General features: G+C 36.2%; 2 protein-coding genes across 3 annotated transcripts; one reads left to right on the plus strand and one right to left on the minus strand.

The window, feature by feature from the left end:
* The first annotated feature begins 239 nt into the window (after positions 1-239).
* On the plus strand, positions 240-6,540 carry LOC132601443 (serine/threonine protein phosphatase 2A 55 kDa regulatory subunit B beta isoform-like). Of its 2 annotated transcripts, XM_060314525.1 has the most exons (14): positions 240-503; positions 2,225-2,328; positions 2,457-2,564; positions 2,690-2,809; positions 3,259-3,432; positions 3,572-3,663; positions 3,855-3,973; positions 4,506-4,629; positions 4,744-4,867; positions 5,382-5,450; positions 5,587-5,678; positions 5,808-5,885; positions 5,965-6,041; positions 6,162-6,540. In XM_060314525.1, exons 1-14 carry the CDS (start codon positions 440-442, stop codon positions 6,290-6,292), a joined length of 1,476 nt encoding a protein of 491 aa, XP_060170508.1. In that variant the 5' UTR covers positions 240-439; the 3' UTR covers positions 6,293-6,540. The 2 variants fall into 2 exon arrangements, with proteins under 2 accessions (XP_060170508.1, XP_060170513.1); XM_060314530.1 differs by lacking the exon at positions 240-503 and having other exon boundaries at positions 2,225-2,320.
* A 2,610-nt stretch (positions 6,541-9,150) lies between these two features.
* On the minus strand, positions 9,151-9,606 carry LOC132617052 (GTP-binding protein YPTM2-like). The gene has a single exon (XM_060331927.1). It carries the CDS (start codon positions 9,589-9,591, stop codon positions 9,151-9,153), a length of 441 nt encoding a protein of 146 aa, XP_060187910.1. The 5' UTR covers positions 9,592-9,606.
* Between the last annotated feature and the right edge of the window lie 1,983 nt (positions 9,607-11,589).

Genomic DNA, 11,589 nt, shown 5'->3' on the forward strand with positions numbered 1-11,589 from the left:
ATAAATAGGTATGACTTATTTTAAATCATAAATTTTAAAAATCACTTTTTTCTTAAGTTTCGAGTCTAGTTAAATTATTTCAAATAATTTGAGAGGGAGAAATATTTAAGATGGGCTGTTACCCATCACATGGCATACCCTGCGTGTACTGTTATTATCAACTACCGTACGTGTATCCATTGGTTACTCATAGAAAAAGACAAAAAACAGTTATTGCACAAACTCTTTTACCCGGGAAACATCGAGTGGATAACAAGAATAAAGTCCCCCAATATACTCTTGAACTTCACTAGCCAAATAGAAATAAAAATTATAAGTACTTAACATTTTCAAGATTCTCCCTTATTCTTTGTCTCCAATATTCAATCTTTAACTGTTAGAAATAGTAAATACGTTCAAACTCAAATCTTGGGTGTCTTAGTTTCTTGAGTAAGGAGCTATGACTGAATGGAAATTCTCTCAAGTCTTTGGTGAACAAACTCCCGGTGAATATATTCAAGATTGTATATTTCTTTCTCTTTTCTTCACCACTAAACGTTTTACGTGAATGAATTCCAGTAATATGCTACTATTTGATTTGTATTTTTCTTATCTAGTTGTTTTTTTCCCTCTATCATCTTATTATTTGGCTGTTATTATTGATTATTATTACTCATGCTTTTTCATCTCTCTTTTCTTCTCTCCTTGAATCGGGGTCTATCTGAAACAACCTCTCTATTTGTCACACGGTAGAGGTAAGGCCTGCGTATACTCTGCCTCCCCAGACCCCCACCTGATGGGATTTTACTGGGTTGTTGTAGTTCTTTGGGGTTTTGTGTGTGTGTTGGTGTGGGTGCTGGGGGGGGGGGGGGGGGTCTGCTATAAATTGTTTCCTTCCTTTGGTCCAATTTTTTGGCTTTATCAATTTGCTTTGGAATGAAATGTGTAATATTTGTTTCTGAAATATCAGAAATATGGAGCCATTTGGAAAAAAAAGTAAAAGAATATTATAAGTGGTGAATGGTAGTATTCTTATTTGAACTGTCCTGTCTTTTTAAGAAATATTGGAAGGCAAGTATTGGGCCAGAAGTAATTTTTCTGCCCTTATTTGGATGTTGTAGATTTATACATGAAATCTTGAAGCCTAATTGGGTAAACTTGTCTGATTTGGTTGCACACAGAAAGTGACACGTGTTATTTGTAATTAACAAAAGATAATACAGGGATAATTTAGAAACTGGGATGCGGGTTTAGTTCTGGCAGGTGACATTTTAGCTGATCCCAACTAGCTCGAGACTGAGGCTCAGTAGCAGTAGTTCTTGACTTGTTGTTGTTGTTATTGTAATAGTTGCAGTTGTTAATTCTGGAATAAAGGATATTGCTTAATTTTGGAACGTGCAATATTGAATCGAGAGAAGAGAGTGGTTAATGCTAGTAGAAGTAGGAGGAGCCGGTTTTTTTGAATATGAAGTTGAGAAAAAGCCACTTGTCCCGGAACTAATTCTTATTCCTTTAATATGTATAGATCAATCTTAAACTTCCATAAGGTGTTGCTTTGGAAATTCAATTGGGGACTTAAGGTTATGAGACTCTCACAATAGTAGGGATATTATGGTTTACTCTTTTCTGTCAGCCATGTTTGCTATGTTGGTATACGAAACTGACAGATAATGTGAGGAGAATCACTAGCATAGAATCTAAAAGAAGGAACATTTTTCGCAAACCAATCCATTAAAAGCAACACATCGAATGTGTGGAAGGGGAAGAACTGGCACGGATCTTTGCATCCTTTGAATGAGAAGGGGGTAGAGCGGGGTATGAGGATTGTTAAACAACAGAAAGTTGGCATGGGGTTGTTGAAGCCAATACTGATTACGTAATGGAAAATAATTTTTTCAGTTCGTTGAGCATGTTCGACTACATCCACACGCATTTTATTCGTCATCTAATAATAGATCTATCTTGAAATTCTCATGTACCCTGAAAAAGAAATTTGGGTGGCCTATGAACTTTTGGTACCTTCGCATGTGACTTCTGGTGCCCAACTTTATACTTCTAGACCTTTTTTTGCATATCAGTTATATAGAAATGAAAGCAGCAAAGTAATGTCTAGTTCTTATTTCCTTATTTTACCCTCTCACTTGAAAAAAGAAGAAGAGAGGAATTATGAACCAAAGAAGGTGTCACTTTTATTTCTGCCTTTATATTTCTCGATGACCTACACATAAAAAGCATTTTATGTTAGGCGATATTTTATCTGCAATGGAGTTTGACAAGAATGGAGATCATCTGGCTGTTGGAGATCAAGGTGGACGTGTCATGATTTTTGAGCGTCATGCTGGTAAAGAAGTGCGGACAAAATTTTCGGAAATATCATTTGTGTAAATATGAGTCCAGCCACAAAAGATTATGTACTTTCTTCAGTGCCATATTCAAACTTCACATCACATAATCTGTTCACCTTTATGGTCTTCTAGGATCTCCTTGAGTACAGTTCTCGAACTGACTCTGGTCAGTTCAATGTTCCACAAAGGCAGCCTCCTGAATTTCAATATATGACGGAATTCCAGAGTCATGAACCCGAGGTATGATTAGATATTTATTTTATCTACCTTCAAGTACATCCCTAAGGCTACTTAAAATTCTGCATATATAGACTATTGGTGATCTTTATGAACTATGGGTGCTGATCATGTTACATCTTCTTCAGTTTGATTATTTGAAGAGTGTGGAAATTGAAGAGAAGATTAATAAAATCAGATGGTGTACGAAACTCAACAGATCATTATTTCTTCTTACAGCAAATGACAGAACGATAAAACTTTGGAAGGTATGAAATTCCTGTGGTATCAATGAATCTTCAGACGAGTTCAAATTGAAGAAAGAAAGGGTTCTGGCTTATAGGTTTCTGGAAATTTGGATAAGTCCTTTTAGGGGATTAAGTTATCCATCTGTTATGTTATGTGATTTGATACTAAAAATGTACCTTGAGAAAAAATACAGTTACCAGTTAAAAAAAAAAAAAAAAAAACCTTGAGAACAGTTTTCTGCCTTCACACAGTTCCTCTGTACATAACTTTGTTTGGTGAAATATAAATATTAGTTGCATTGCCTGTTTAGAGTCTGTCTAGATGGAACTTTTGTCTGTGCATTACGAAAAAAAGCTAGATGGGTGTTCTTTCTGGATGAACTTAGATACACTTTTAAGTTCCTATTTACTGTAATCTTACTAAGTTGTACATATCAATTTACTGTTTTCTTCATTTGTTTCTTTTGCAGATCAAGGAACAGAAGGTAAAGAAAGTTAAACAAATGGACGTCAATTCATCCGTGACTTCAGAGAATTCTCTTTTAGCTGATAGAAGTTACATGAGCGGACAAAGTGAACTGTCTCCTGCTAATGGTCGCAGTCTAGAATGGACTAACAAAGTGAACGACACATTGCCATCACATGTATGACATGGGAAGAGTGTTAATCATTCTACTTGTAACCTGAAATGTTCTCTCATTCTTTGTTACTTTCACTTCTCCCTAAATTATATGCATTTGTCATGCTGTCATATCATGTAATTCCAGCTTCTGTTGTAACTAGCTTGCAGATATCACAGATGTGGCTTCTACAAGATCCCGAAGAGTGTATGCAAATGCTCATGATTTCAACATCAATTCCATTTCAAACAATAGGTATTCTTGTGTTCTTGCAAATATTATGAATTTTAAACTTGCTCACTTGGAATGAAATTTGACCAACACCTGTTGTTTGTGTTTCTGATTGAGCTTGATCGTTCAGACTAGATTATCCTTCTTTAAGTATCAGTACCAGAAAAACTCAACAGTAGGCATTAGATAATACTCTGATTTTAATACTTTTACAGTGATGGTGAAACATTCCTCTCTGGAGATGACCTTAGGATAAACGTGTGGAACCTTGAGGTCAGAGATCAGTGTTTCAATATCGTTGACATGAAGCCAAAAGATATGGAAGATCTTACAGGTGATTCTGGATCTCTTCTCGAAGCATTTTGTATTCTATAACCTACTGGATCTTATCTCATGCATCGGTGCTACTCTCTGTTAACCATTATTTGAAGTCTCCAGTTTATATTCTCTAAAAGTATGGAGGTGTAATCTATAAATATGAACTGCTAATGATATGATGCCAGAACACTTCAAGAATTTGTAGAAGCATTATTTTTTATTCTTCAAGTGCATTCATTCTGACATCTTGTTCTCCTGTGATATAAGGAGAATGGCTCCTATCATCTCCGGGAAAAATAGAATAAAAGAAAAGAAAGAAAGGAACTCTATAAATGTTTGAAAGAGATCAGAAGCTGCCCTTGCTCCTCCCCCTGAAAAGGACTTAGACCTGTAATTTGAAGATGATGATCTACTTTATGACATGGATAGAATAATGCCATTAGGTTAATTTAGTTTCATCACCATATGCTTTTATTCTGCATCAAAAGTTTGACCAGACTGCCATCTGATAAAGGATGAGAATGAACATTGCGCGATTTTCAATGTAGAGGTGATTACATCAGCAGAATTCCATCCATTTCACTGCAATTTGTTGGCCTATAGTAGTTCACGGGGATTCATCCGGCTTGTTGACATGAGGAAGTCCGCACTATGTGATCACAATGTGAAAATGTGAGTTTTACACCCATCTCCGTTTTATTTCTCTCATCTGTATGACGCAGTGCGGCTTCTAATCTGCTTACAGTACTTCTAACGAGCCGCAGCTTATGGTACTACTTTTTACAGACTGCAAGATGGGGGGAGCCGTGGCTCTAAAACATTATTCAGTGAGATCATTGCTTCTATATCTGACTTGAAGTATGCAATGGATGGAAGGCATATTTTAACTCGGGATTACATGACTCTGAAGGTTTTCTCAATTTCGATAATCCTTTTACTATATATGTACACTGAGCTTTAGTTCGTAACTAAATTTCCTGTGCAGTTTATTGATCTCTAATTACGTTCATCAAAGAAATGAATTCCGAATATAAACATTTCAATTAAATACTCAAGAACTAAACTGAGTAATCCACAGGATAGAGTTAGTATTAATATGTGCTGCACTATCTATTCTGGGGAATTCTGTGTGTCCAGCATTTTCCTTAATTCATCTTTTGGCTCCTTAAAAGTGTATTCAGCTTGTTGATTTGTGCTTTTCCTCTTCTGTTTTTCTTTTTTGCCTTTATAACTGCCACCTCATTTTGATTCTTTCATCTTTTATTAGTGGAATCTTTTTTGTTCTCTTAATCTTGGTGACATTACAAATAAGCTGTGACTTTGTGTGTTTCATATTTTACAGTGCTCATTGCCTTCTTTTACCTTTTACATTGGCTGTCATTGTTGGATCTGTAACTATGTCTTATTTGTTTATTATTTGATAGCTATGGGACACTCACATGGAGACTTCCCCAGTTGCAACATATAAGATTCATGAACACCTCCGCCCTAAGGTCTGTCTTCACGACAAATTTTTTTCAGAGGTTTACTAAGATATAAACAGTTAGTGATATGATGTAATGAGTGAAAAAGATATTTAATCAAATAGCTTGATAGCATTTTCTGATTTTGATGCATGCTGTGTGGCAGCTTCCTAAGTTGTATACAAATGATGCCATCTTTGATAAGTTTGATTGCTGCCTCAATGTAGACGGACTTCAATTTGCATCTGGATCTTACAGGTTTGTCCTTCAATGACAGTTCTACCTATGCCAACATATGAATAGTTCTATGGGTTGTCTATCTGTGTACTTTCATTTTGTTGTACCTTCTGTAAGTATGATGAATTCGGGTAATCTTTTGTGATTTAGCGATCGTCTTCGTGTATTTTCTTGTGGAACTGGGAATGAAGATGGCATCACACTGGAAGTCAAAAAAGATCCAAATAGGTAACCCTTGTACTAAGATGATCTATTGTCTTTCTTCTGTTGTTGAATAATTGACACTTCATTACACCTTGATTTGTAGAAAACCTACCTCTCAAGCTACATCAAGGCCTCGAAGGTCGTCATTGAGCAACTTGGCACGAGGATTTTATCGCCAAGGTAGTTAGTAACAAACACGCATGTGCTTGTGCAGGGCCCATAATTCATCAAATGGTAGCAGATCTAACCCCCTGACTTAGTTTTCATCTTATTTGTATTGCTTTTTGTTGGCGATTTCAGGACAAGATCTCAGCTCAGAAAATGAGATTACGTGTAACCTCAAGTCCAAATTGCTGCATCTGGCTTGGCATCCAACGCAAAATTTGATCGCTTGCTCCGTTGGAAGCAGCGTGTTCATGTACCATGCATAAAGTGCTATGAAAAGGACTGAGAGTCGTAACCTTCCTGTAAAAATGATCTTTTGTCCCTGTCAATATACCGCATTTGAGGTTGGGTAGTCAGCTTTATCTGATCTCAACGTTAGCAATCAAAACAAACAATTCCTTAAAAAAAAAAAAAAAAGGAATTGCATTACAAGATGGCATATACAGAAAGTTGACACTTTCATAAATACATTTTGTTCACATGTGAAGGAGAAAGGTGACAAATTTTTGCTTGATACTGTTACTTTATTGTTCTTTCCTATTTTTCCTTGAATGTGATGGTTGCCATAGACTAGACCTACGACGGTTTAAAGGATTGCAATACTGTTTGGTATGAGTTTCGGCATTTCTATAAAACGACGTGTGCTTATTTATAAAATCGGTTTTAGCACTTAAAAGATATTTTCAACAGTTAATGCTTGTCGGCTACTTTCAATTAGTTAAACCAAATGGACTCTTAAGTCATCGGTGATCTATTGGCTTTATTTCTGGGAGATAAAGGACCAAATATTTTGCTCAGTTTCATTCTGCGGAACTAGCCCTTCGGGCGTGGATTCGGCTGAACCCAGTAGCTTTATTCCGAACCATATATTTGTATTAAATTTTTTATCGAAAATGTACATATTATTAACGGAGAAGGGTCAAATATACCCCTGCACTATCAGAAAAGGTTTAAGTATACCCCTTGTTATACTTTAGGTCAAAATATACCTTTTTTCGTTATACTTTAGGTTCAAATATACCCTCTGTTATACTTTGGTCCATATATGCCCTTCCTTCGTTAAAATTATTCATGGTGGACATGAAATATGACGTGGCAACTGACAACCCGGTGAGGTGGACACCACATGGCATGCCACCTCACCACACCAACCCATTTACCCCTCTCTTTCCCTTCTTCTTCCACCACTATCATCTCCTCCCTCCACAACCTTTGCCTCCATGAGCACCACCACACCACCATCTAGTCGTGATGCTACTGACTTCATTTTCTTCCCCATTTGAATTATCTCTTTTAATAATATAACTTATTTATCCTTTTCAGTGGTTTCGACTATCTCAGGCGATTATCTATCGGGTAGATTTCGACGAGTTAAGCGGTGAATATTATTGGATGGTATTTGTAACCAAAATGTTTGGGTGTGGAAACAGTTGTTAATTGCCATTGGATTAATGAAAAGTTTTGGGTTTTCATTTATTAGTTTTGCCGTTTAGAATATTAACGTTTCAAATTCTACCAAATAAGTTTGCATTGGTTGTTTTTTTTAAATTCAATTTTGAATTAATGGTTTAGTCACTTCAAATTGTAGGCAATTTAAGGAGAATTTTTTTAAAGTTACAATTTTGAATTAGGAGTGTTTTTTAAGGAGATGGTGTGCTAATGGAGGCAAAGGAAGTGGAGGGAAGGAGATGATAGTGGTGGAAGAAGAAGGGGAAGAGAGGAGTAAATGGGTTGGGGTGGTGAGGTGGCATGTCACGTGGTGTTTACCTCACCGAGTTGTCAGTTGCCACATCATATCTCATGTTCACTATGGACAATTATAACGGAGGAGGGGCATATATGGACCAATGTATAATTGAGGGATATATTTGAACCTAAAGTATAACGAAAAGGGTATATTTGGACCCAAAGTATAACAAGGGGTATATTTGGACCCTTTTCTAATAGTACAGGGGTATATTTAACCCTTTTCCGTATTATTAATGTAGAACCCTGTAATTTTAAAAAATTAAAACCCCGAACCCACAAGCTTCGTATCTTGGCTCCGCCTTCTACTCTATAGCAATTAACAAACGGTTCCATCATGGCATGGTGCCCTTCAAGAAGAATGAACAGAGAAACATTTTACCAAACACAATTGGTCAATTTCAAGCCTCCTTAATGAAGATTTTATGTGTTGTATTAGCTTCATGCTGCAAAATAGTGAAGATCCTGATAAAATTATCAATTGTAGACAACAGCGTAGATGATTCAATTTTATCTCTTTTTCATTTAGTACCCTTTATTTTCCTCTTTTCCTTTTCCCTGGAAATCTCCACCCCACTAAATCCCTTAATTCTGTCCTCCGTTTGCTCTGTCAATTAAACCCGCTACCCTTCTCCTTCCAATCCAACAGTCAGGTTCAATTTTTCTCTCTGGTGGGCTAAAACAACTCAAAATTGGTAAATAACTACTTTTTTTAATACCTGTTATCAAATATTAGCCACAATTTTAATATTTAGTCACTCTTTTGACCTGAAAAAAGTTTTTGACTAATATGTCATCAACAAAAAGAAGAAACATCTCAGCAATTGGTATTGAATTTCAAAGTTTTGACAAGTGGAACTCCAGCATACTATGCTAGAGTTCGAAAATTTCCTTCAGGTGAAAATCCGACACCATATAACATAATTCGGAACGATTAAACGTGAAACTCCAGCCCACTATGCCAGGATTCCATCCCAATTTTTTTTAATCCTTGCTTCAATTTTTATAATAAGGTTTGTTGGAACTGGAGGACACAATAATGGAGTTTCAATTTCTGGAAGTTGAAATTCCAAGCTATTGTCCATAAGTTCAAAAGATGTACTCGGTGATAATTTTTTTCACATTATTCCACTCACTATTTTTTTTTTTTTAGCTAAAGTTTTTTTTATTTTTTTTATTGAACAATCATGAATTGGAATACATTACTTGTTTTTTTTTTTTTTTTTTTTTGAGTTGGAAAGTGAAAGGCAGGCGTGCTATACTGGTGCCTGCATGTCCACTATAATGCAAACACATGCTAAATATTCTAAAAAGAAGTTATGCTTTGTGAGTGCACCATGCACTATCTTTTGTTCCCTTTTTCTCTTTTTCATCATGTTCATTCTTGTCTGTTGTGGCTAGGCTTGTTAAGTGGTACTTTGTGTTGTTGCGTATCAGCTTCACCACAACTCCACATCAGAATCATCATCAAGGCAACAGAGCTTCGTCCTTTCAAGATGAACAACAACCGCTCTTTTTGGCTTGCCATTCTGTTTTTGATTGAAGCAGCCATAGCCATGAAAGCCTGTTCTACATTAGTGGCACTTTTTGCACTTGTTTCCATGAAAGGTATGCCAATCTCATCAGCAAAAGCCTGAGCTGTCTCTGTGGAAACTACCTTCTGTGCTGTGAGATCACACTTATTTCCAACAAGAAGTTTGTTCACATTATCACTTGCATATCGGTCTATTTCACTCAACCATTGCTTGACATTGTTGAAGCTCACTTGGTCGGTTACATCATAAACAATCATGGAGTAGAAGTTGAAACTCCAAGACATTGTCTTTGTCCTTGAGTTCAAAAGAGGTACCATGAGTGAATCAATCTTTATTACATTATTACATTTACTTATTTCACCCATCAAACTAATTTAAATACTTATATCTTTTATCATTATTTCACGCATGGTGCCTATTTTAAAATTTTATCATCGGAACAAATTTCAAGTTCTTGGAGTTTGAATTTTTATAAGTCAAACTCCAAGAGTTTGAACCTTTATAAGTTCAAACCAAGAATTGTTTGTCACGGCCCAAACCTAGGTGAGGCGGACTGATGCCCGGTGCCTTAACTTGACCGAGCGAACCAACCTATAACATCTCACATCATATAAACCTGAGATATTTGTGAAGAGAAGATAACAAGATACTTTGAAACCAACTATAAGCATATAACAGAGACTGGAATATCACACTTGTACATAACTAGAAGTGACAACATACGTCTATGAAGCCTCTAAGATGACTAGAACTGAACAATTGTCGTACTATCAGGACAGGGCCTCGAGCTACCCGTAGTCTCTATTCATCAATAAGAATACTAGACTCGACTCGGATCTAGATAAAAATGGAGCTCACCACTCAACAACCGGATGTCCACAAATACCTAGCAAGGAAGTGTGCCAACCTGTGCATTTGGACTTGCAATATGAACAAAGAGCCCAAGAATTGTACTCGTATGCATGGGCGATTTTAGGTGCAAAAAATGGGGCATGTGAACACATGGTCTCTCTGTAAAACTAGGTATTTTATGTATATATTTTCTAAAATTAGTATAATACTATCTGCTGGAACACATGCTTAAAAAAAATTAAATGGTGCACTTGGTTGAAGGTTGAGTTATATACCTAGAGGTTTAGGGATCAAATCCCACTTAATACATTTTTTCTTCATTTTTTTAGTGGTGAACCCATGTTCCAGAAATCCTAGATTCGCCTCTGCTCGTATGCAAGGCGGACATGATAACATATGCAAATACCGAAGCTCATATAAGAGACAGATGAAACACAACTAAATGAGTACCTCATTTGGCTAAGAAACACCCTATAGGATCAAATATTAAGTCTTACAATACTTAGGTCATTCTGAACATTCTTTGACTCTTTTGAATCTTTCTAATAATACTTTTAGATTGTTGTATGTAGCAATGTTCTGGGGTTTGGACTTGTCTCCTTTGACATGAGTTGATGATGAAAGAAACAAATGAACGTCAAGTATGTGAATAGAAGAGTCACGGTATTTCATTCTATAGATTCTCATTTAGGAAGGGAGACATGATAAAAACTCATGTCAAAGGAGACGAATACGAGATAGCCATTAACTCCAAGTACACAGGGAGAAAAGCTTCAAGGAAAATGACCCAAATACTAATGGATTTGAAATCTTAACATTTGATGAACCTTAGTCGACTTCTCTATCGCAACCCAATATACTTCCAACCTTGACGTATGAATACCATAGGACTCAAATACTTCACAACAACGCATGCTTAACATAGAAGCGCTCCTAATCTTACCTCAAGTGTACGGGTTATTATATTGTCGCAACACACTGTTCAAGAATTCTACTTGTCCAAATGGCAAACTCTAGCATCGTGAGTTGGAGTTGTTCTTTATTTTAACTAGTTGTACTTTTGTCAGATATTATTTACGTATTAAAAAGTGGCTACTTTCTAATTACATTTCAAATGGTGGTTAAACTTTAATTGTCAGCTAAAAAACTGGCCATCCGCGTAATTTTTACAAGATACTCCTAGCATAGTGTGATATTGTTCGCTTTAGGTTAAGTCTGCACGGGTTTCCCCAAAATGTCTCACAACATTAAGAAATATCTGACACCTTATACGTACCTTTCTTTTTCTTTAATACTTCCATGCGAGGCTTTGTTCATACAAACCCAACAATCTCCCCCTTCAACATAGTTTCACACGACTCTTACCATTCATGAGCTAATTTGGAGATTAATTGGCGTCACATACATTAACCGAGCTTTTATGGATCAAA

The sequence above is a fragment of the Lycium barbarum genome, chromosome 1 (genome assembly GCF_019175385.1).
Source record: "Lycium barbarum isolate Lr01 chromosome 1, ASM1917538v2, whole genome shotgun sequence".
Classification (NCBI taxonomy): Eukaryota; Viridiplantae; Streptophyta; class Magnoliopsida; order Solanales; family Solanaceae; genus Lycium; species Lycium barbarum.

What these genes read in the sequence shown, in the direction of transcription:
- LOC132601443 (XM_060314525.1), top strand. Translation starts at nt 440, where the DNA reads ATGACTGAATGGAAATTCTCTCAAGTCTTTGGTGAACAAACTCCCGGT. An exon ending in TCCAGAGTCATGAACCCGAG is followed by an intron (nt 2,565 to 2,689) that starts GTATGATTAGAT and finishes CATCTTCTTCAG; the next exon opens with TTTGATTATTTGAAGAGTGT. An exon ending in ATGAACACCTCCGCCCTAAG is followed by an intron (nt 5,451 to 5,586) that starts GTCTGTCTTCAC and finishes GCTGTGTGGCAG; the next exon opens with CTTCCTAAGTTGTATACAAA.
- LOC132617052 (XM_060331927.1), bottom strand. Translation starts at nt 9,591, where the DNA reads ATGTCTTGGAGTTTCAACTTCTACTCCATGATTGTTTATGATGTAACC.